General features: G+C 50.7%; 4 protein-coding genes across 7 annotated transcripts; 2 read left to right on the top strand and 2 right to left on the bottom strand.

The window, feature by feature from the left end:
- The first annotated feature begins 2,387 nt into the window (after window positions 1–2,387).
- Window positions 2,388–12,719, top strand: LOC121590982. Of its 4 annotated transcripts, XM_041911247.1 has the most exons (7): window positions 2,388–3,403; window positions 3,494–3,555; window positions 3,612–3,707; window positions 9,247–9,619; window positions 9,722–9,954; window positions 10,065–10,203; window positions 10,284–12,719. In XM_041911247.1, exons 4-7 carry the CDS (start codon window positions 9,317–9,319, stop codon window positions 11,370–11,372), a joined length of 1,764 nt encoding a protein of 587 aa, XP_041767181.1. In that variant the 5' UTR covers window positions 2,388–3,403; window positions 3,494–3,555; window positions 3,612–3,707; window positions 9,247–9,316; the 3' UTR covers window positions 11,373–12,719. The 4 variants fall into 4 exon arrangements, with proteins under 4 accessions (XP_041767181.1, XP_041767173.1, XP_041767165.1 ...); XM_041911239.1 differs by lacking the exon at window positions 3,612–3,707; XM_041911231.1 differs by having other exon boundaries at window positions 2,388–3,555.
- On the bottom strand, window positions 5,400–7,347 carry LOC121590999 (TWiK family of potassium channels protein 18). Its single transcript, XM_041911261.1, has 2 exons — window positions 5,859–7,347; window positions 5,400–5,668 (listed from the first exon to the last, which is right to left on the bottom strand). The coding sequence occupies exon 1, from the start codon at window positions 6,907–6,909 to the stop codon at window positions 5,860–5,862; it is 1,050 nt and encodes a 349-aa protein (XP_041767195.1). The 5' UTR covers window positions 6,910–7,347; the 3' UTR covers window positions 5,400–5,668; window position 5,859.
- A 1,918-nt stretch (window positions 12,720–14,637) lies between the features above and the next one.
- Window positions 14,638–21,349, top strand: LOC121588841 (sterol regulatory element-binding protein 1). Its single transcript, XM_041907259.1, has 5 exons — window positions 14,638–15,328; window positions 15,413–18,356; window positions 18,428–18,542; window positions 20,595–20,765; window positions 20,844–21,349. Exons 1-5 carry the CDS (start codon window positions 15,193–15,195, stop codon window positions 21,192–21,194), a joined length of 3,717 nt encoding a protein of 1,238 aa, XP_041763193.1. The 5' UTR covers window positions 14,638–15,192; the 3' UTR covers window positions 21,195–21,349.
- A 121-nt stretch (window positions 21,350–21,470) lies between these two features.
- On the bottom strand, window positions 21,471–22,837 carry LOC121588843 (transcription factor 15-like). The gene is made up of 2 exons (XM_041907272.1): window positions 22,701–22,837; window positions 21,471–22,198 (listed from the first exon to the last, which is right to left on the bottom strand). The coding sequence occupies exons 1-2, from the start codon at window positions 22,814–22,816 to the stop codon at window positions 21,925–21,927; spliced, it is 390 nt and encodes a 129-aa protein (XP_041763206.1). The 5' UTR covers window positions 22,817–22,837; the 3' UTR covers window positions 21,471–21,924.
- Window positions 22,838–23,798: the final 961 nt, after the last annotated feature.

Raw genomic sequence — 23,798 nt, 5'->3', positions numbered from 1 at the left:
TTTGATGAAAGCAAAGGATAGTTCTATATATTTCATAGCATTGAGCAAGATTTTGAAAATCAGAGGAAGAAAAAAAAAAGATACCGTGAGAAGGCGGAAGTGTGTGCGTTGGTTTAAATAATGAACAAAAAACGCACATTCGTTGTAAGAGGCAACACACATACACACACATACACATGTGGCAAAGCGTATGATCATATGACATCGAGGCCATCCTTTTTTTCCAGTCAAGCGAGGGGAAAAATAAAAAGTTGTAAAATAAAAAATTTACTGAAAAATTCTCAAATTCTGATGATGTTCTCTTCTGGCAAACAGCGGGCTGCTATTACTTTACAGCAACACAACGGCGTCGGCTACATCAACAGCAGAGCCGCAAACATGAAAAAATGGAACACGCATGTAGTGTTATATTTTAAAATTACCGACAATGTATACACTTTTGGACAATTTTGTCCATAGAAGCAAATGACCTCGATAGAAGAAAATGAATTGAAAGCCAGGGCTGGATTGAGGCCTGGCTTTACCACGTCAGGGTGTTTGAGGTGGTTTTATTGATCGACAACGTCGGTTTTGGTAAGTATTTATTTTACGCTTCTTTATCTTTTTTTATCCAACACATAGAAAATGATTGAGAAAATGTTTGGTGCGTGTTTATGTTTTTGGAGCGCTTTTAATACAGCAAAATGAAAGAAACAAAAATGCGGGAGATTTCCTGTTACAATCTGTACTCAGCAGAAGAAAGAAAATAGGGGAGAGAAACAGGTAAGTGTATGCATTCTTTTCGTCATTTTTCTTGAAACATAATGCTAGATCTAGGTGCAACTAAAAGCTAAAAATATAACACTGTTTATTTTTGTTTATAAAAATCCACTAATTCCATGTAATAATAAAGTATTAAATGGTATTTTGTGTAGTAATAATTTATCATGAATAAAATCGAAAGCTTTTTGTTGAGCTTCGAGTTCCAAAAATGAGGCAGCGAGCCCTGCCCCGATGTGCATTCGAGTAGATTTTGCATTTCCAATCTCCTGACTGCCCGAATGAAAGAGAAAGCACGTAAGCTTTGCTGACTCAGGCAAAAGCATTTCTCCCTTGAGCTTATTTTGCTCGAAAGCATACGAGAGCTGAATAATTGCAACACAGGGCGAATAATCAACTTTGCACGTGTAATTTGAAATGGGTTGACAAAGTGTGTCATACGTATGGGCGTTCAATATGGAGGTTGTGCAGCTAGTTGGTCGATACAGTACATAAAGACATAAATAAAAATAAACACATTTTATTGTACTACGAAACATAAAATCCGATCGCTTCTATCTTCGTGTTATTTTTATTACTTGTTACTTAGTCTTGAATTTCGCACTTCACAAACGTTAGATACCTGCAGGAACCCATCGATGGGAATAGATTTTCATATAATCGAGGACTTAGCGCAAACTGGAAATGCAAGTGATGTTATGAAGTTTGTTTGACAAGGCAAGCGAAGATTATTGTCATAATATCTAAATTTTGGGATATTCAATGGACATAAATGTATTAATTTTATAGATGAAACTATTCAATGTAGCTCTGTGCAACGTCTGCACTCAAACCCGACTCTCGAAGGATGTGGTTGGTTTGAAGTCTTAAAAATCAGATTATTATTATTAGTATTAGTACGGCGTTTATGTTCATGGCTTATTTTTGTGAAACCTTATGATTATACGAAAGCATTATTTTTTTCCAGAATGAGCTGTTTTCCTTGCTACTATTGGATAACTATTACTACTATTGAAATATGCCTGTTTTCTGTACCTATAGTAACGAAATTATAAGCCTTCTTCTTCTTCTTCTTCTTCTTCTTTTGGTTCATCAACCGTTGTCAGTCAAGGCCTGGCTGTGCCACTTGTGGGGTTGGCTTTCAATGACTTTTTGATTACCCCCCATTAGCAGGATAGTCAGTCCTACGTATGGCGGCACGGTCTAGTTGGGGCTTGAACCCATGACGGGTACGTTGTTAAGTCGTATGAGTTGACGACTGTACCATGAGACTACAAAATTAAAAGCAAAGGATTGATAAATTAGATTCGAAAGGCAATGCATTTAGTAAAATTATATTTACCCAATTTAGTTAAAAACAATATACGCCGATCAGTCTAAACGTTTGCTGCTGGCAAGTAAATGATTTCAGAGCTGGAGAAGAAATTGAGACCGTGTTGGAGACAGTACGCTAATTCGCTAATTCGCAAAACAACTTTATTTCGTTTAACGTCCGTCCTAACGATCGGTTGAAATAATTTCAAACGTCTCGGCACGCTTTCTTCGCCCAGACATACGCACACGCGCAGGATGTAGTACGCAACCAGGCACCGTAAACGATTTCATGCGAGCGGCTCTGCGCTGCCCGGCGGCAATATGGCGTCGGAGGCGGCGGCTTGTTGACCCTTTCTTTGGCAACACTGGCAGCCGTTCCCCCTGGTGGCTGTGTGTATACACACAACAAGCGGATCAACATACTGGAACACAATAGACGAACGCGCGGTGAAAACACCCACACATCCACACACACACACATACGCACACTCGCTCTGGGACACAACAGTGAAATATTGTTTGTGTGTGCAACCGGGTGCTGTATAGTGTGCGTGTGTGCGAATCTTTCTTCCCGTTGTTTCGACCGAGCCCGTGTGGATGGACGCCAAGTGAGGCCGGGAGGGTGACAAGCCCGTGTCAGTGGTAAGCGGGGAAATAACGCGTTCCTTGAGATAGGCCCCGAGCGCGTCTCGAGTTTTTCCGCTGCCTGTGGGTGTGTGTGTGTGTGCGCGCGTGTGTGTGATTGTTTAGGCGTCCCAGGCCCAGGAGCTGCGAGAGGCCGGGCCGGGTGCTATTGTTTACGCCCGGATTGGGCTGCAGGTGCAAAGTGTGAAGGAAAAACAATTTTCCACTGTCGCCAGCCAACTAGGCGAGCGGCGTGTGTTGGTAGGCCCTGCTACTAGTGCGCGCTATTCCCCTCCCTGCTGTGGTAAGGGGCGCTGAGTGGTGGATACGGTAGTGGTGTGTGTGTATGTGTGTATGATGTACGTCCATTTTGCACGCCGCAAAGCAAACAAAACAATCAAACAGTCGCCGCAAGGACGCCGTTCCAGCCCCGTGAAGCGAGGTTAGGAAGCCGCTCGGCTCTCGCTCCCACCTCCCCCCCGCACTCCCACTCCCACAGCATCCTTTCGCTCGGTCGTAGGTGTGGCGGTGGTGGTGGCGCTGACGAGGTGGAGAAGCGTCGCGAAAATACCAAACCAATTACCACAAATTCGCATCGAAATCAACTGTGAACAATCATCCTACAGCTCACCCAACCACCCACACACACACACGCACGTACGCAATCGCAACCCCCCGCCAAGCGGGCTCCTATCAACTGTGCACGGTGGGTAAAAGGGAGAGGGGGAAAAGCAGACGCAGAAAAACGAATCAAAGGAACAAATCACTGAAAGGAACATTTCCTCCTACATCACAGCGACATCCCACGGCGGCGAGCGCACACCCGCCCCACCCGCCCCTGTCAACCGGCAATCAATGGTAAGTGGACGGTTAAAAGTGCGCCAATGTTTAACGATGTTTATGTTCCTTTTTAGCCACCGCTGGCGGCGTGTGTTTTTAGCAGCAGCAGCAGCATCAGCATCAGTAACATTTACGCACAAACATACCCCCACACACACACACACTCGCAGGTAACGCACAAGGAACGCACGCGCATACGGCAAACGTACACATACACTTGTAGGTGCGATGAGCTGTTCTGCTGCCTCCTCTGCCTCCTCCGGGATCGGATTGTCTTTGGATGCGCAATCACCCCGTTCGCGCAAACCTCACCAAACCACCCTCCCGGTGTACCAAACAAAGGTCCCGATTGGAGTGTGGGTGGGTGTGTGCGTGTGTGTGCTTCCTGAACTGCATAGAGAAAATAGGGAGTTGGAACGGGAGTGTTCCTTGGTGCTTGAATGCTCCCAGCTGCATCGAGCGCACACGCGCGTAAACACGTACATCTATATGTGTATGCACGCGCACTTGCTAAATGCAACCTCCTTTTTCTGGAGGAGGAACAGGGTACAGGGTGCAGCCAGAATGTAAGCTAACAAAACAACGCAAATTTCCACCATGGCTTGTAAACGGCACCGACCGACAAACGGGCGGGTGACGCAGTTGCAGCGTCCAGCTCATCCTAATTGCAGCATACGAAAGCCATTCTTTATCGTTTAAACGATGGGCCAAACACCTTTTGTGCAGACAAGTTAGAAACAAATGTCAACAAACCATTTTCAGCGTGGAGTTTTTCACCCCAGCGCAACTGATTTCACGGCCTCAGCTATGTTTACGTGAGGTGTAGTGTTCAATTAAAGCTCATTTTTGGAACATTTTCATATTCTGCGACTACTATAGCGCCCTAAGAGCATAACAGAATTGCTTTCAATGTAACAATTTGATTTGTAAAACCCTCTTTACTTACTGGAACAAACTTTAGGTACTGAATGAAATGAAAATAATCAAATTTTAATGTCACTATTATTTGAATAGTTTAAAAGTGTTGGAGTTGTGATAATGCTTTCCACACAAAAAAAAAAACACGCGCCAACTCGACAATTGAAGTATTTTAAATGCTTTTTTTCCTGCCATTTATAAATGGTCCTTTTGGCGCTGAATCTCCATGCGAAGGCTCCATTATTCATTCGTTGTTGCTTTTGCTTCTCACTGTTTAGAAGATTCTACTCCACCCATAACCAATGCTGAAAAATGTCATGAGCATCACGAGAGCATCACCAACGAAACCGTGGTAGCTTGATTGCTCATTGCTGATACTCAATGAAAGTGCGTCATGGCATACCGAACGTGACATGCGAATGCTTGAGACCACACGCCAAGTATATTCAAAAAATGTCGTGATGATCACTGACAGAAAATGTCACCACTAAGGCGACCAAGAGTAGGTTGCACAAAATGTCACCAAGCGTGTGATGGTCGCACCAACTGTTTGAGTCTCACTTCTGATCATCACAGTGAAGCTCGTGACGCTGGCGGAATTTGTCCTGACAATGTCAGTGACATACAGCAGAACTGATCACAGTAAAAAAAGTCATGACATGACATGACAGTCACTGACCAAGCGACGGTTGCAAAAATGTCACAAAGCATGCATTGATCACGCCAATCGTTTTGAGTATCACCTCTGATCACCACAACTGAGTACGTGACGCTGACATGGAATTGGTTTCAGTCAGATTGTTTTATGACACTGACAGTGACATTTTACAGCACTGCCCATGTAACTCCCAAAGCACCGACCATACCCACCGCACGATGGACGAGATTGAATGATGAGAACGGTTGTTTGTGCGTGCATGTTCTTGAACCTAAAACAAAGTCGATTGATTGAAGTATTCATTTTATTATTTGTTACATTTTTCGAACGTGAACCACTGAGACGACCACTCCGCTCATCTTCACGTTCGCTGGTATGGTACAATGGTTTGCTTCGACGGCATTTTGTGTTGATAATTCTGATAATGCTGTTACACTACTAATACATGAGCGTTTACGGCTAGGCGAAGGCTAGGTACCGGCGTCTCACCTTCTTCTTGTTCCTTTTCTTCTTCTTCTTCTTCCCCCGAAAAAAAATCGGGCATGGAATTGGTCGCTGGAAACGAAACGAACAAGTGGGAAAAAAAACGTGAACGGTTGTTTAGCGCACAGGAGATTAGGTTAACACGCCTGCAAATTCCACTAAATTACACTGAAAAAGCACGCACAAACACACGCACTCACACACACACACACACACACACACACACACACACACACAACACCACACACACACACACACACACCTTAGTCATAGTACTGCGAGTCCTTGGTGCCGCAGCACTTGGCAAACTTGGAGCTGAGATCCTCGAGGCAGAGGCGCGTGTCCTCCTTGATCTCCTGCATCTTGATGCGCACCTCCTCCCGCATCAGGATGTAGCACATCGCGACCAGGCCCATGCCGAGCAGCATGTAGACGAAGTTGATCACCAGCTTGGTCGGTTTGCCGCTCTGCGAGTCGAGTATGTTCGCGCCCGGCACCAGGTCGCCGATGCCGATCTTGCACAGGCTGGTCACGCAGAAGTAGGCCGAGTCGAGGTACGTCCACTTCTCCCACTCGGCGAACATGATCGTGCCGGTCGCGATGTAGATCGTGATCACCCACAGGCAGGCGGTCGTCGGCACGATGATGCGCTTGCGGGGCGCCAGCCCGCCCGGGCCCTCCTCCAGCGCGAGCCCGCCGTCCTCGTCGCTCCGGTGGCTGCACTCGTGGAACCAGGTGTACAGCCACTTGAACGTGGACGCCAGCACCTTGCCCATGTTCATGAAGTACAGTATGTAGAGCGGGATGCCGAACGTCGCGTAGATGACGGTCGCACCCTTGCCCCACGCCGTCCGCGGCACCATGTTGCCGTACCCGATCATCGTAAACACGGCCAGGCAGAACATCAGGGCCGCCGGAAAGTTCCACACCTCCTCCGGCGAGCGGCCGTCGTAGCCGCGCCGGATCGCCTCCGCAAAGTCGTCCTGATAGCGCTTCAGCACCAGGTCGGCCTCGTAGTGCCAGATCGAGCTGTTGAACAGGTTGAGCTGCTCGGTCACGTCCCACAGCTCGGCCGCACAGTTCCGCCGGAGCGTGACGACGTGCTCGATCAGCGGGTTCGGCTCCTGCGTCTCGATCGACATGAAGCTGGCCGCGCCGACCAGCGCGTACGCGACGATCAGCCCGCCCACCCCGACCTGGGTGCACATGAACGCGACGAACTTGCGGCAGCAGTCCTTTACCTTCTCCCGCGGATCGCTGATCGTGGTCGAGGACGAGCCGCGGCTCCGCACGGACGAGCGCTGCCGGATCATGGTGGGGCAGTGCTGCTGCTGGACACAACGCTGAGCTGAAGAAAACCCGTCAACACACACTGACGCGAACACATCCAACACACCCGAAGCAAAGGCGTGCGGAACCAGAGGGATTCCGTATATCTTTTTTTTTTTTGTTGGCTCTCTTTCTCACGCGCAGGGCAGCGGGCGTCGCCTTGCTCGAGATGGCGATAATGGCGTTCTTTTAAGGGAAGACTGTTGGCACAATGGCGCCTTATTCTTCTTCCTCTGCTCCCTCGAAACTGGACCCGTCACAGGAGAGCTGTCTGTTGTGAAAGAGTGTACTCACATACACACACACACACACACGCGCGCGCGCACACACTTAGACCGCCCCGTTGCTGCGGTGTGTACGGTACGCCGAACGCTCTCCTTCTGTTTTTAATGCTGAGTAAATTTAGACGGCAAAACAAGAACTAATTTTAAACTTCGATCGGTCTCACGCGCGCACCCCAAACCCAAACCCCCCTTGCATCCCTTCCCCCTCTCCCCGCTCCCTATTCCGCTCCGTTCCTACTGCACCGCATCAACGCGCGTCTTTTATTCCGTCCATTTGCTTGACCATGGTGTGCGCGTGTGTGCGTGTGTGTGCATCGCAGACTCCGTTGATCCGCGATGAGTGTTCGGCGAGTCGGCTATTGAATGGGTTTCGATGGGTTTCGCTCGCGTCGGGGAAATATGTACATATCGCGCGGTTTTTCTTTTTTGGAACGGATGCATGTTTACCATTTTTTCCCCCTCCATCCCATCAATTCACACCCCACGTCCCTCCCACCCTTCCCTCCTCCATCCGCCCCTGCTATCACACTGTCACGTGCGAGTGGGGCCCAGCACGGCAACCGGCACAGCGATCCCGAAGAGCGCGCGCGCGGGGCCGACGTAATTAATGATTTGTTTAAAATTTGCCCTCGAAAACACCTTCCCTTTAGATTCAGTGATTCCCAAAGGTGGTCCCAGGGGGCGGGGGGAGGCGCTGGACAATTTTCAGTCGGCGATAGGCATGGAACAGTCCACAGATTGGCGAGACTGGTGACCGATGTCCGACCGATACAGGTCGTATAGCTAGTTTGCCACGCCTGAACAATACTGAATTGATAACTTGATTGCACTATTTGTGTCAGAAATACTATCAGCTAATGTCTACATTCACTTTCAGCTCAAATTTTGTCGCTTTTGCGTAAATCGGTATGAAGATAGTATGCCCAGAATGGCTAGAATTGCCCACAACGCCACTGGAAAATCTGTTGGAGAATACATCTTCATGGGGTCAACAGATTTATAACAGAATTTTGTTGCAAACGTTTTGCTTTTATGCTACACTTTGGCTACTTCAATTCCACAGAAATTGGATTCCAACATGGAAAAACGTGGATGAGAGACGCGGCATTCCGAGATATAAGATATAAGAAGAAGGAAGTCATCCTGTTCCTCCCTAGCCTCCAGTTCCACTCGATGCTGCCGTATCAGAACTTCAAATTTTAGTATTGAAACTGAATGCAAAATTGAAAGAAGACAAATTCCAACAATATGATTGAACATCAAAACTAATGCTTGAAGATGGCCAATGCCAATAGGATCAGTTTTAGGTTAAATGCTAGTGTTGCGTAAATCTGATTCAGATCCATGAAGCTAAATGAACCTGGAAATGAATCAATGAATCTGAATCTCAGTTGTAAAGATTCATGAATCTCCAAAGGTTGGAGATTCACGAATCATTGGAGTTTCATGAATCTTTAGAGATTACTGGACCTTTGTAGAGTCGATTCGAGATTCGAATCACTCATCACTGAAGATTCATATGGATGAATCTCAACGAAAGATTAATTAAACCCAACACTACTCTATACGGGAGGTTTATATGCAACGCTTAGAACTCCTGATATCCGATAATTGGGCACTATCAGCAATAGTCTTATAAAAGTGGGCGCTGGATGACAAAAGTTTGGGAACCGCTGGTCTTTAGATTATTATTAATTTCCCAACGATGTTTTACCATCACCTCATCCCCCATACACAAAAAAGAGTGGGCGCAATACGGTTGTGTAAAGCACGGGCAAAAGGGTTTTTTTGGTGATTTGGGCATGGAGACCTCTTTGGGAAAGAGTTTTTTTTTTGTTCGTTTGAATATTGCCTCTCTTTTTTATGCATTTCTAACGCGTCTACTTGCACGTACTGGCAATTATTGTTGAATGAAGCGAAAGTTAAATATGTATTATGCTTAATCTTTTCTTAAGATGATTTCAATCTTCATTATACAAATATTTCTTTACCCTTTTCTAATAATATTACTATTTCTTTTCCTTTTTTTTACCACAGCCGATAAATTGATGAGCCTGCCCCGAAATCCCCTACCCCTTCCCCGGAGCACGGCGATCGATTCAGCGCAATGAGTAACGTACGATGCAACGAACCGCCACCGACGGCGACCACTTCCCTCGCCGCCAAGGACACGGAGGCTGATACCGGGCCATCGATTGCGCCGGTACCACAGCCGCAGCAGCAGCAGCAGGCGCCGCAGCAGGCGCCGACCGTGCAGTCGAGCAATAGCAAGGGTACGCCCTGCCGCATCAACAGCGTGAAGGGCTACCAGAACCGTACCAACAGTATTATCTACTGTCCGCCATTGTTGCGCGGCAACTCGCCGAAGGAGAAGTGCAGTGCGATCGTCTACTTCGGTGGCGATGTACAGGTAACCAGGGAAATGGGGTTTGGCCCCGTCCAGCGTTTTTAAACTGTTGAATCTTGAAGTTAACTTGTTTGTTTGTTCCGCCGCTGCACGTTCCCGCTCCAGGACATCCCGGAAAAGATGGAATCCAATCGGGACAACAAAAACTACATCAAATGGAACCTGGAGAACACGGCGCTGCTGCTGCGAGAATCGTTCCCCCAGTCGCACATCGTGGTCGTGCGCCCGATGCGGATGGAGTACAGCACGTTCAGCTGCTTCGACAACTTCGTGCGGGGTAACAATGCGGGCATACCGGACCACACGCCCATGCACTACTCGCTGCAGCATCTGGAGGAGTAAGGCCTCGTTTTTTTCATTTGTTTTTTTCATTTTAATTGTTTTATTGTGTGTGAAACGTTCACTAAATGCTCCTCTGCTTTCCATCGTCTCCGTGTCGGTTTTCCAGGCTGCTTATAAATCTTACGAAAAAGCTCACGAAACCTATCCTGGATCAGGAATTCCTACACAAGCTGCTGAGCGCTTCCAGCACCAAGGGGTACGGGGGCGACGTGCCGTGCAAACAGAACAATGCCGACATTTTGCAAGTATGTAGCCAGAAAGTGTGTGTGTGTGTGTTTGTGTCGGCATGTAAAAAAGCATTGTGTGCTTCCTTTCTTCCACGCAGAGCAATATCTACGATGGCGGTGCCGCCGGGGCGGACGATCCGGCCGAACCGGACGACCTGTCCGAGCTGCTCTGGTGGCGCGAAAATCTCAACCTCGACAAGGCGAGCCTGAAGCTGATCGGGTTCAGCAAGGGCTGCGTGGTGCTGAACCAGTTCATCTACGAGTTTCACTACTACAAAACGCTCACGCCGGACGACAGCACGATGATGCGGCTGGTGTCGCGCATCAGCGACATGTACTGGCTGGACGGGGGGCACGGCGGCGGCAAGAACACCTGGATCACGTCCCGCAGCCTGCTCGAGACGCTCTGCCGGCTGTGCATCAACGTGCACGTGCACGTCACCCCATATCAGATCCAGGACGACCACCGGCCGTGGATACGGAAGGAGGAGAAAGCGTTCACCGATCTGCTGAAGCGGCTCGGGGCCGCCTTCGACCGCCACCTCTACCCGAGCGAGGCGAACTCGACCAACCTGTACACGCACTTCGACGTGCTGAACCGATTTCGGCAGCACCAGATCAGCCTGTTCTCGCAGCAGCTGCACCAGACGGTGATGCAGCAGCAGCAGCAGCAGCAGGGCACGCTCGTCCAGCACGCCGCCGGCGGCGGTAGCTACGGGCGGGTGGTGGTGGCGGCTGCGGCGGCGGCGGCGGCGGCGGCGGCTCCCGGGCAGGGCAGTGGGGAGACAACGGACGGTGGCGACGGCGGCGGTGGCACTGGCTCGCCCGGCCCGGAAGAATACGGCACGGTGGGTGAGGACGAGGACGAGGAGGAGGAGGAAGAGGAGGAAGAGCCGATGGAAGGCACCGGCGGAGGAGGAGGTGGAGGAGGAGGAGGAGGGCGAGGTGGTAGAGCCATCGGGAAGGTGGTGGATGAGGAGGAGGAGGACGAGGACGCGTCCTCGCTGGCACTGGAGGACGCTGTCGGGGAGGAGGGGCCGGGCGGCGGCGAGGGCGAGGAGGAGGAGGAGGACGACGATGCACCCATGCCGGCGCACCACGTCACTGCGATGGAGACGGGGGCGGACGACGACCAGGGTGATAGCAGCGGGGGCAGCAGCAGCGGCGGCAGCCTGCACGACAACTGACAATCGGCACGCGATTGCATCAACTTCATTTCCGTATTCATTTAGACAAAAAAAAAAGGCGCGGAGACCGAGAGCGCGAGAGAGGACGAGTTTAAGTTGTTCGTTTCGCGGCGGCGGCAGCTCACCTACACTCAACGGGATATCCCCATCCCACCCGCGCGCGGGTAGCATACATTTACGCACACATCGTACGACTTTGCCATGTTAGATTTTACGCGTCCCCTCCCTCCCGGTGCATTCCCCGTGCGTTTCATGCACAGTGCCACAGCCACGACTCATAGCGACCGAGCGGACCGGCAGGAGGCATCCCGAATTGTATCTGTAATATTATGTTGTACCGACTGTACATTTAAGTAGATTTTAGTGGGCCCTTGTTGAGGGTAACGACGCACTTCAGGACCATTTTTTTTTTTTGCTGTGGCGGTCGAATGCCTACCGCAGCCGGGGATATGCGGGGGCTCATATTTTGGCCGCTAAGTTGAGGGCTGAGAAGCTGATAGAAAGCTAGGGCGCACCTTCCCTCTATCTCTCTCTTAGTAGCACAAACCACCCGTTTCGATAGGCGCAGTGCAATTTATGACAAACCGGCGCAAATCATCAGCGGGCTTTACTTGCTCCGCGCTGCTTACCACGCCGACTAATAGTGTGAAGAAAAATTGCCCCCGTTTTTTTCGACGCGTACATGTGCGTGTGAGTGCATGATTTATTTTTCCAAAATCGGTACGTGTCTAGGAGCTGTTCCGCGGGGGTGATTTTTTAAGGAAAAGTGAACCTACAAACCCCTTTCGAACGACAATTCCTCGCGTACTTTCAAACGATCGTTTGAATTACATCACAATCCTCTACCACCCTGGTCGTGAGATACCCTTAGTGCACCGGTATGTGTGTATGAGTGTGTGTGTGTGTGTGTGTTTGTGCATAAGATAGGGGTGTGTCTGTCTATGCGCGGCTGTATACGTTTGAACGAGAGAGTAAGGGAGAGAGAGAAAAAAAACAATGGGGTGGGTGGGGGAAAACTATTTTCATCCTTTTTCACAAATCGTTGCATTCGTTGCTCAATTCAATTGTTAATTTGTCTGGTACTGTAAGCTCTCTCCCTCTCTCTCTCTCTCTCTTTTCACTTTTAACAAACACAACAAAAGTCGCGCTACACGACATCAACACAACACAAAACAGGAAAAAAAACCACAATGTTCATCTCAAATCATCCCCCCTTCTCCCAAGCGAATCCCCCTCTCACCGTTTTTAGAACGTACACACCCAGCAGTGGGTGAAAAGAAAAAGGTATCGTTTATAATTTTAAAATTCCTTATAATAATTAAATATATTTTAATTACAATTCTCGAACCGCCTGGCAGTGAACTTTTTGTGAGTCTTCTTTGCATGTGTGGGTTTCATGTGTCTTCTTCATTGCGGCAGTAAAAATGCGCACCTGTCGGAGTCAGTAAGGATTTTTGTTTTTCAATTTAGAAGGACATTTTTGTAGAGAGTAGCTAGAGAGGCCAAGCAGCGCCGTTATGAAGAGTCCGCTAGTGCTATAGATAATCTGCTAGTGCTACAGGATATTGAAGGAGACACGGAGCGGGTTTGCTGGTATGCGGAAGGAAATCTCCTGACGTACGAGCGGGAGGTGATTGAATGGTGGAAGTGCTACTTCGAAGGACACCTGAATGGAGCAGAGGCAAGAGAGTCTTTCGCAAGTCGCAGATCAAGGCAACCACCACAGGAGAAGTACAGCATTAACAACAGCGACAGCATTGACGCAGACGACGAGGTGCAACCGCCATCTCGGGATGAGATAGCCAGGGCCATCAGCTTAAGTCTGCTGGCAGCGATGGGCTGGCAGCCGAGCTCTTCCAGATGGGGCCGGAGAACCTTACCGTCGAAATGAATTAGGTGATTGTAAAAAAATGGGAACAGGAGGAACTACCGGAGGAGTAGAAGCTGGGTGTCATTCGAGGCGCGGGGCTAGACAACGACATCCGTGGTACGATCCTTTACCGGTCTCTTCAATTTCTTGGCTTCGCGGATGACATCGACATCATCGGCAGGACAACAGCGAAGGCGTGTGAGGCATACACCCGACTCAAGCGCGAAGCAGCAAGAATTGGATTGAAAATTAATGCGACGAAGACGAAGGACCTGCTTGACAGAGACTCAGAAAAACTGGGAAGCTGTGAGACAAGCTAGAGGTAGTAAAGGGGTTTTGATATCTCGGGACGGTTGTTACTTCGGACAACGACATCAGCAGCGAAATCAGGAGACGCATTGTCTAGGGGAATCGTGCATACTATGGGCTTCACCGACTGCTGAGATCCAGTAGACTTTGAGCCTGCACGAAATGTGAAATATATCGCACGTTGATTCGCCCGGTGGTCCTCTACGAGTTTTGGACCATCCGAGCGGAGGATGCAAACGCTTTAGGCGTGTTTGAGCGACTCATCTTTCAGACCATCTTTGGCGATGTTTTCGAGTATGGAGTTTGGAAGAGAAGGATGATCCACGAGGTTTCTGAGCTGTATGGCGAACTGAGCATCCTCGGTGGTGAAGGCTGGCAGAATACGATGGCTGGGGCATATTATGTGGATTCGGGATGACTCCAGCTCCACCAAGAAGGTGTTCGACAGCGATCCCCTGCTCGGCATAAGGCGCAGCGGAGCACAGTGAAGTCGATGACCGGATCAGGCGAAGCGAGACCTATCGGAGATCGGGTGTCTACATGGATGGGAGGCTGCAGCCAGACCGAGCATCCTGGAGAATGATTGTTGACCAGGCCATGTCACTCCGACGTGCTCTATCGTGAGCAGGCCAACAAGCGAGTGAGAGAGGCCGTGTAAAGGATGCTAGTTGAAACAAGATTATATTTCTAGGAACCTTGCAATAATAATCATGATCTACTATTCAACCTTAAATACCTTTTTTATTCAATACTTTAGCTTCGACAACTGCTTTGTAACGCTTTAAATTCAAATTATTCAAATTTTTCCAACTCCAATCATGTCACACAAAACGGAGGAACAGTGTTGGCCAGTGTTTTCATGACGTATTTCGGCTGGATGCGATGGAAAGAGTTAGAAATATAAGTCATGTATTCGTGAAGAAACTCAAACAATTGTATTTGTACCGTGTTTTTAAGCGACTGTTTCTAAAAGCCCCTCGTTTATCCGTTACAAAAACTCCCGAACGCGGCACTGTAGACGCGTTTTTCCGGTTTCAAATTTACGCACCCCCTTGAAAATGTCAAAGAACGACAAATCAAAATACGCACTGACAACAGCACAAAACACAACGACGTGCCCTTGCACATTGCAGTACCGATTCCCGCTCGGTGTTACGACGCACCAAAACTTGGTGAATAAAACCCGTTTTTTTCAACAATTTTCAATCAAAAATCGACCCACATCGATCAACCATCGTTGCGGCCAACGTTTCAACCCAAAACAGAGCACCGTGCGAGCAAAAGTGCAGAAAGTACGTCAATATGCGCCGCGGCCCCGACCGCCGCCCTGCACTGTAGCCCGTGCGTGACGTCACAGGGGGGGTTTGGTGAACATCATACGATGCTAAACGGCGGCCTCTGATTGGTCGAGACGGCATGATCTGATGGTGTTTGCATCAGATCGTCAACATACGCGCATACACGACGTCGTCGTTGCGTTGGTGTTTGGTTTTTCTTTCCTGACGACAGTGAGTGGAAAGTTTTGCCGCATTTCCCATTGGTGTTGTTAAACGGGGTGCAGATTATTTGCTGTGAGTTTTTTTTTTGTGTTAAATAAAACAAACGTAAATCGAGAAGAAAGAAACAGCAAAGTCCGGCAAAATGGAGCAGGACCGAGGGTGGAACGATCCGTTCCACCAGCCGGGATTGTTTTTCCCGAACACGGGCTTCAAGGAGGACGAGCTGGACATCGCGGACATGAACGATATGAGCGACATCGTGGACATTGCGGAAATGTGTAAGTGCCTGTTTTCTTCTACAGCCGTTTTCCCCAGCTTTCCATCGCTCACCCATACCCGCAACGTTGCATCATCCCTTTCAGACCAAATGAACGAGGAAAAGCTGCTGAACATGATGGGCGAAGACTTCCTGTCCACCCTGAGCTGGGAAGGGGCAATTGGCGATACGTCCGCCGCTGCTGCCGCCGCCTCCGCCTCCTCCTCCTCTTCAGCCTCCATGGCGATCCCTTCGCCGAGTGGAGCGGGCGTCACGATAAAGGAGGAATGTCAGAAGGAGCCGTCGGCCATACCGCCACCCTCCCCGTCGGACACGCTTTTCCAGCCGAGCCCCAAGCCATCGACCCCGTTGCAGTCGCCGAAGCAGGAGGAAAAGCAGGTGCTGCTCTGTGCTCCCCAGCTCCAACCCACTCCTGCCGCCACGTCACTGCCCACGCTAGCCCCTCAGCCGCACGATCACGGACAGCAGTTGCATCTGCAGCCGGCCGGCCATCTCGTGGCGGGCACTCGCTCGGTCATTCTGGCCCCGAGCCGCCCAGCGATGGCGGGTCAGGCAGTGGCTACCGCCCCCACCACCACCGCCACCACCCAAACCGCGCTACTGCTGCAGAACGCACGCACCCCGGTCACCCAAACCTACCAGAAGAAGATAGCCCCTGCTCCCGCTCCGCCCCAGCAGCAGCAGCAGCAGCAGCAAACGGCCAACCTGCTGCCCGGCATTGCGAACGTGCGCGTCCAGAATCTGGTCGCGGGCGGGCAGCCGCTCATGCAGCAGGTCTTCACGCTGCAGACGGTGGACAAGCAGTCCGTCTTCCTGCCCGCCAACACGCCCGTCATCTACGCGAACGCGAACGTGCACTCGATCGCGAGCACCGCGCCCGTCCCCAGCACGGTCACGGTGAAGGCCAGCCCGAACCTGCACACGCTCGTCAACACGCTGAGCGGCCCGATCCTGACCGCCGGCATACCGGTCGTGCTGGACGCACCGACCCAAGTGACGGCGGCGGCGGCGGCGGCGGCAGCAGCACCCTCCCAGCAGTCGGCCGACGGGCAGCCGAAGGTGCAGCTGACCCGCCTCCAGCCGGCCGGCGTGCCGAAGGTAAAGGAGGTGAAGCGGTCGGCACACAACGCGATCGAGCGCCGGTACCGCACCTCCATCAACAGCTGCATCGTCGAGCTGAAGAACATCGTGGTCGGGGTGGACGCGAAGCTGAACAAATCGGCCATCCTGCGCAAAGCGATCGACCACATCCGGCACCTGCAGAAGCAGAACAACCAGCTGAAGCAGGAAAATATGACGTACAAGATGCGGCTGGCCGACCAGAAACACTCGCTGAAGGATCTGCTCGTCGGGCAGCAGCAGCAGCAGCAGCAGCAGCAGCAGCACCACCATCACCACCATCTGGCGGACGACCTGATGATCGGGCCGATCACGCCCCCGCGCAGCGACGAATCGAACCCGTCCTCGTCGCCGGCCCACTCGGACAGCTCGATGCTGGGGTCGCCCTTCCCCGGGTCCGGTTCGCTCTCGTCGAACGGTGGCGACGACCTGATGGACGACGAAATGCTGTCCGGGCTGGGCGGCATGTCCTCGAACGCGCGGCTCACGATCTGCATGTTCATGCTGGCGGTGCTGGTGGTGAACCCGTTCGGCAGCCTGCTGTCGCTGGCGGGCGGCCGTCCGGACGCACCGGAGGAGCTGGGCACGACCCGCCGCATACTGGCGGTGGAGGAGCCGTACTTCTGGTCCCGGCTCTCCTCGATGCTGCTGGTGGCGCTCGTCAACCTGATGTTTCTCGCCTGCTGTCTCGTGCGCATGCTGGTGTACGGCGACCCGGTGCTGCTGCCCCGGTCCCGCGCCTCCACCGACTACTGGAAGCACAAGCGCCAGTCGGACGTGGAGTTCCGGCGCGGCAATGCGGACGCATCGTACCGCGAGGCGAAGCTGTGCCTGCAGTCGTTCGGGCTGTCGCTGCCGTCGACGCGCGTGCAGCGCGTGTCGGCCACCGCCTGGCAGTTCGTGCGCATGTTCTTCCACCGGCTGTACATCGGGCGGTGGCTGTCGCGCCGCACCGGCGGCCTGTTCAAGCCGGAGGGCGATCGGATGCACGCGCTGCACTCGGCCCGCGAGCTCGCCCTGCTCTACCACCGGCTGAACCAGCTGCACCTCGTCACCAACCGGACGGACGCGAACGGGCTGATGATGAGCCTGTGCGCGGTCAACATGGCGGAAACGGCTGCGTCCGTCATTTCGGTGGACGACACGATCGAGATCTATCTGCTGGCGGCGCTGCGCGTGAAGCGGAGCTACCCCCGGCTGCTGCAGTACTACTGCCGGTACTATCTCGCCCAGGCGAAGCAGCTGGCGAGCGACCACACGAGCCGGCGGTTCCGCTGGCTGTTCACGCCGTACGGGTTCCGCTTTCTCACCACCAGCCGGTTCCGGTACGGCGAGCGGATGGACGGCTCGACCGCACTCTTCACCACGCTCTGCAACAGTGCCGACCCGATCGAGTACGTGATGCGCGAGTACCGGCTGAACCTGCTGCAGCAGGCGCTCCAGCTGCTGGTCGGGTCCGGGCACGAGCGGACGGTGCGCGACCCGGGCAGCGGGCCCGGTTCGCCCGGCAAGGGCAGCGCGGCCGGGCCGGGACCGCTCGCGGGCAAGGAGTCGAAGGAGGACCACCACCATGGCAGCAAGTCGAGCGAGGCGGCCGATCTGACCGCAACCGGCAGCGGCGTCAGCGGCGACATACTGCACTTTACCGAGCTGCTGCAGGACACGTTCGGGCTGGAGAAGCCGGTCCCGTTCGACGGGTGCAGCGTGCACGGCACCGACTGCTGCTTCGACGAGCTGGCCCACTGGTGGTGCAATCTGCTGCGCGTCGCCGGCTTCTGGCTGCTGGGCGAGGACGAGCTGGCCGAGGCCCTGTACGGCCAGGTGGAAACGCTGCCGGCCGCCATGCAGCAGCTGGAGGATCCGCTTGCCCGCGCGCTGCTGCTCGCGTTCCACGCCAAGCGCGGCTTGATGTAGGTGTTTCCCTTTCGCTTCATCTCTCTCTCTCTCTCGCTAATGGGTTTTGTGTTTTGCTCGATTGCAGCACCAAGACGGAATCGAGCTTTGAGACGATCTTTGGCCACTGCAATGCCAGCAGCCGCTTCCTCGAGGACAGCCTTACCGGCAACATCTGCAAGACGCCGAGCCGGCTCAAGTTGGTAAGTGATTAGAAGTTGTTGTGTTTTTGGATGTGTTGTTTTTTGTTTTTTTTTTTAAATAGTCAGATTTGTGCGGGTTCTGGTTTGCTTTGCTAGTTTATATTTTATTACTGCCGCACCGGGGGCAGTTAGTAGCAATACCAAGATAGTTGTTGTCGTTTAAACAATACGCTTAATTAATGTTTTGCGATTTTCACGAGTTAAAGATATTAAAGTGGGAGGAAATGATGCTTATCAGACGATAATAATCAGACTTAACTGGTGTCAATCGGATTAGAAGGTAACATTTGAACATTTGACACTTGAAAACAGTGCTGCAAAATGTCATGAGCATCACGAGATGTTCACCAACGAAAACAATGAACATATCCGTGTTAACTTGATCGTGACAAGCTGAGGAAATGATCAGAGGTGAGATTTAAACAGTTGGATGCTAAACAAAATGTCACCAAGTATGTGATTGAACTCGTGGTCACTCACTTGGTCACGACATTTTTTGTTGATGATAGTCACGACATTCTTGGAATATTACTTGGCGTGTGGTCCCATCAGCATTCTTCCTCGCTCCGTCTGCTTTGATTGTCTGTCGGGTCAAACAGAGCGAGAAAACATGTTCATTTTGTTTCTTGGAACCACTCGCAAGCACCGCATATTTCCCATGACTATCGTGATGATCACCGCCAGAAAACGTCGCGACCAAGTGACACACCAAGATTTGGTTACACAAAATGTCACCAAGCATGTGATGATCGCACCAACTGTTTGAGTCTCACCTCTGATCATCACAGTAGAGCTCGTGACGCTGACATGATTTTGTTTCAGCCGGATTTTGTCATGACAATGTCAGTGATATCATTTTGCAGAACTGATCACATTAAAAAAAAAGTCATGACATAGTGACTGACAAAGTGTTGGTCGCAAAAATGTCCGACACATGATCACACCAGTCATTTTGAGTTTCTCTTCTGATTATCACACCTGAGTACGTGACGCTGACACGGATTTCGTTTCAGTCAGATTATTTTATGACATTGACCGTGACATTTTGAAGCACTGCTTGAAAACATCATCGGGCAATTGCGTTTTGAGCTTCACCTCTGATCATCACAGTAGAGCTTGTGACGCTGACATGATTTTGATTCAGCCGGATTTTGTCATGACTATGTCAGTGACATCATTTTGCAGAACTGATCACATTAAAAACAAAGTCATGACATAGTCACTGACAAAGTGTTGGTCGCAAAAATGTCCGAAGCATGATCGCACCAATCGTTTTGAGTATCTATCACCTCTGATTATCACAAGTGAGTACGTGACGCTGACATGGATTTGGTTTCAGTCAGATTATTTTATGACATTGACAGTGACATTTTGCAGCACTGCTTGAAAACATCATCGGTCAAGTGCGTGTTGTAGTTACAAAGCCAAGAAATAACAGAGAATATCGATAGCGTTTGTTGACCAAGCACCAAAATGTTCCCCAGAAGCAACAGTTTAGTCTCTTTACATTCACATAGAAGATCGTACCTATTCTGAATTACATTCAAAATGACAGTTAGTTGATGATTACAACAAATCATTGATAAGCTAAATAATAGAGCAACATTTGACAGGCTTAAACATAAGGTTATCTTGTAAGTCCTACATGCGTATTACCTTACGGATAGAAAACCCAGTGTTTTGGGTTTCTGTCCAATTTCTGGCTGAGTGAAAAATCATCCCCCGGTCCCACCTTCGGGTGCATTGTAGTTGCATTGCACTTACCGTGTTGGCAACAGGTGCAGTACTTCTGCAATGCAACCCGAAGGCGTCAGCTTCTAACCCGAGCGGACATTACCATCGTGGAAGTCCGGCAGACACTCGATCGTGTTCGAGTAAATTATTATTGTTAGTATTATTATTATAATTTTGTTATTATTATTAGTGGTTTGATTGTTTTTATTATTATAATTTAAACGCCCTTTCGCTTTTGACAGTTAAAAAAATTCAAAACAAGCAAAACCAATCACATTAAACGCCTCCTTTTCTCTTCGCGAACGTTTCTTCTCACAGCTATCGCAACTGCTCGCCTGCGACTGGCTGCTGGAAGCCCGTACCGCCCTCTGGGAGATCGAAAAGGACATGCGCTACAACCAGCAGCTGCACCAAACGGTGCCGGGGCAAATTCTGGCCGCCTTCCAGGCCGACCTGAACCTGCTCCGCATGGTGACGAGCAAATTCCCGGTAAGTGTTGCTTGTCAGCCAACTTTGAATTGTATATTTAATCACCCTTTTCGCTTCCTTCCCACATGCCACCACAAGAATGCCCAGTCGCGCGTGTTTCTGTACGAGGCGGTCTGCCGGCTGATGGCGGGTGCGGCGCCCGGTCCGACCCAGCAGCTGCTGGACCGCAGCCTGCGCCAGCGCAACTCCCGCTCGTCGCTCATCTGCGGCAAGGACCGGTCGGCCCAGCTGGCCGGTGGGCGGGAGCGGGCCGCCGCCCTGTACGTCGCCTGCAAGCATCTGCCCGCGCCCTGCCTGTCGTCGCCGGGCGAGCGGGCCGGCATGCTGGAGGAGGCCGCCAAAACGCTCGAAAAGATCGGCGACAAGAAGCGGCTGCAGCAGTGCTACCAGCTAATGAAGTCGCTCGGCAGTGGCAGCGTGACCAACTGAGGGACGGAGGGAGAGAGAGAGAGAGGAGCCGCGTATTCCAAATGGTTTGCAGCGCGTTTGTGTGAATGTGTGTTTTTTGAGCTTTTAATTAAGGGGACGAATCGACTCTCCAGCACGAGCAGGAGAGGGAAGTGCGGCTAAACGCACGTAGCAAATAAGCAAACAACCTGCGCACTATTTAACAATTATCCTAGGCTAAGAGCAATTGTCTTTACTGCACTTGTACCTTGTGTGAGAATAAGGCCGAGAGTGGCCAATGAACAATCTTTTTTTTCGTTCTTTCTGCGGCATGCTGAACTATTATTTTTTAATTTGTTATATTTTAAGTTTACCCCAGCAAATGTCTACGCTACACTGAAACGAAAACGGGAAGGACAGAGAGGCAGTTTTGTTCTTCTGTGTACTTTAAAACTATTGCGCTAAGAGCTGTAGATTTTATTTCACACAGCAAAACGCGCGTGAACCGCGCCCCAGGCACACAATACTGACAATTACACTTTGGTCACGATTAAACATTAAATGACTTGGCACGTCGTGGGGTAGGATTTTACGTATATAACCATTACAATACTATTGCAATGTGTGTGCATGTGTGCGTCCGTTTTGGTTTTGGCTTAAAGCTAAGTAACTAGTAATAAAGTTAGGAAAGAAAAAAAAACACTTGTTGTGCACTAGTCGAATAACCGAACAAACACTTTTTTGCAGCCAACGAAACGAAACGACGCTTTCTTCAGTACTTGTCGAGCGTCACGCAAAACGTGCAGATTGATTGGCGATAGTAGGTGGGCGGTGGTTGCGCGTCCGTACCATCCGGCTCGCCCACCGTCGGCTGGTGGCGCTGGTTGGTGCTGGCACAGGGCCGCTGGCTGTTGCCGGTCACGAGCACGGCGATCAGGTGCGAGATGTAGCTCTTCGCCAGCCGGAGCGTCTCGATCTTGGACAGCTTCCGGTCGGGCGGTTCCGTCGGTATCAGCAGGCGCAAATTGTTGAACGCGGAGTTGACACTGTTTGCACATGATGGTAGGAAGAAATACAAGTGGCGACTTTTTAGAAGTGGGTTTTTGGTTCTGATTGAAGGCAACAGGTGCAGGTACATAAAATCAGCAATTACCGAGTGATGACGGTTTATATATAAAATGTTTTAAAAAGGCAATGCTTTATATGTACTAACGTAACGGACTTTTTATGAACAAAAGCATTTAGACGATCAGCTTAAGGAGAAGTGCTTGGTCAAGAAGAAATATTTAAAAAAATCCAAAATGATGTTTAATGCACAAAAAGGTGAATGAATCTAAATCTGTACTGTAGTTGCATACATATTAAGGAATGTTCTCTATCTCTAAGGAAGGATCTGCATATCCAAAACAAAAAACTGATATTTGTCAAAGCAAAGTATCTTCCATTGCGAGCTGATCTAAGCTTGTGGCATCGATTAGCCGATTGTTGGACAGTTTTTTTTTGTTTAAATAATGTAAAAACACACTCCAAACCACTCGCTCGCCTCACCTGTGTGTTCGGTAGCGTTCGCGCGCGTTCGCCTGCAGCCGCTGGTCGAAGGTCAGCTGTGGATCCTTGCCGGAATCGCCGGACGTGCTGCTGGTGCTGCGTCGGTTGCGGCTCATCGTTCCACACTCCCGGTGCGGTGGGCGGTTTCGTCGCGACTGAAACGCGGCTTTTTACGAGCGTTCCGCTCCGAGTCGACTGCGGTTTAGCAGAGTGACAACGAGACAAAGCAGGGGAGGGAGCGCGAAGCGAAGCGATGGCCATCACCAGTTGGTAAAGAAATTAAGTCATTTGCGCGGCATGGCACGAATGGCACAACAAACCGTCGCGCTGTCTCAGCATCTCAGCGTTTGAGTACCGCTCCTTCCGCCCCATCGACACCTCCCCTGTATCCGCACCAGCCCCTTTTTGCCTACGCCCGGGGCGTTAGTGCGGGCGGAGGCGCAACAGAAAAAAAAAAACAAGTGATCCGATATTTATGGGTTAATGAGGTCGGAACAGATTTCTGGCAAGCGATAACACAGATGTGCTTATGCCCTGCCCCTTCCCCACTCCCATCCCTCCTGGGTTACAGAAACCGGATGCATGCGTACTTGTACGGGCATCGCCGCATACCCACCCCGGGGCCCCTCACGGCTCGTCTCGAGACTTTTATCGCTCATCTGCCTATCGGAGAAATGGGCCGCGAAGGACCGGACGAGTGCAGGAACGGAAGAAACCGATAAATCAACGCATCGGGTTTGTTTTCCACCGCTCGGATGAACCAAAACAACAAGCAAACGAATGGCAATGTGCGCGCTCAACAAGTCGTCGTCGTGAGTCGTTTAACGAAAACATCTTTATTATCGAAAAAAAAAAAAATTATACATACACATACTAGCCTGCAACCTTCGCAGCCGCTGCGGATGAGCGGTTATCCGGGGTTCGCTATCGTAAAGCAACAAAAGAAAAAAAAACAAAAACGAAGGAGGAAAAGAAAAGAAAAACACAAAAAAAGCGTCACACTACCGACGAGCGGCTCGCAAAGTCTGTCCTTCGAGCCTAATACTGCTTATTTTGAATATTTTAGTGGAAGATTAACACGTGCGCGCGCAGCAGGAC

The sequence above is a fragment of the Anopheles merus genome, chromosome X (assembly GCF_017562075.2).
Source record: "Anopheles merus strain MAF chromosome X, AmerM5.1, whole genome shotgun sequence".
Taxonomy (NCBI): Eukaryota; Metazoa; Arthropoda; class Insecta; order Diptera; family Culicidae; genus Anopheles; species Anopheles merus.
The sequence above is the reverse complement of the archived record's forward strand: the minus strand, read 5'-3'. Positions and strand labels throughout refer to the sequence as shown.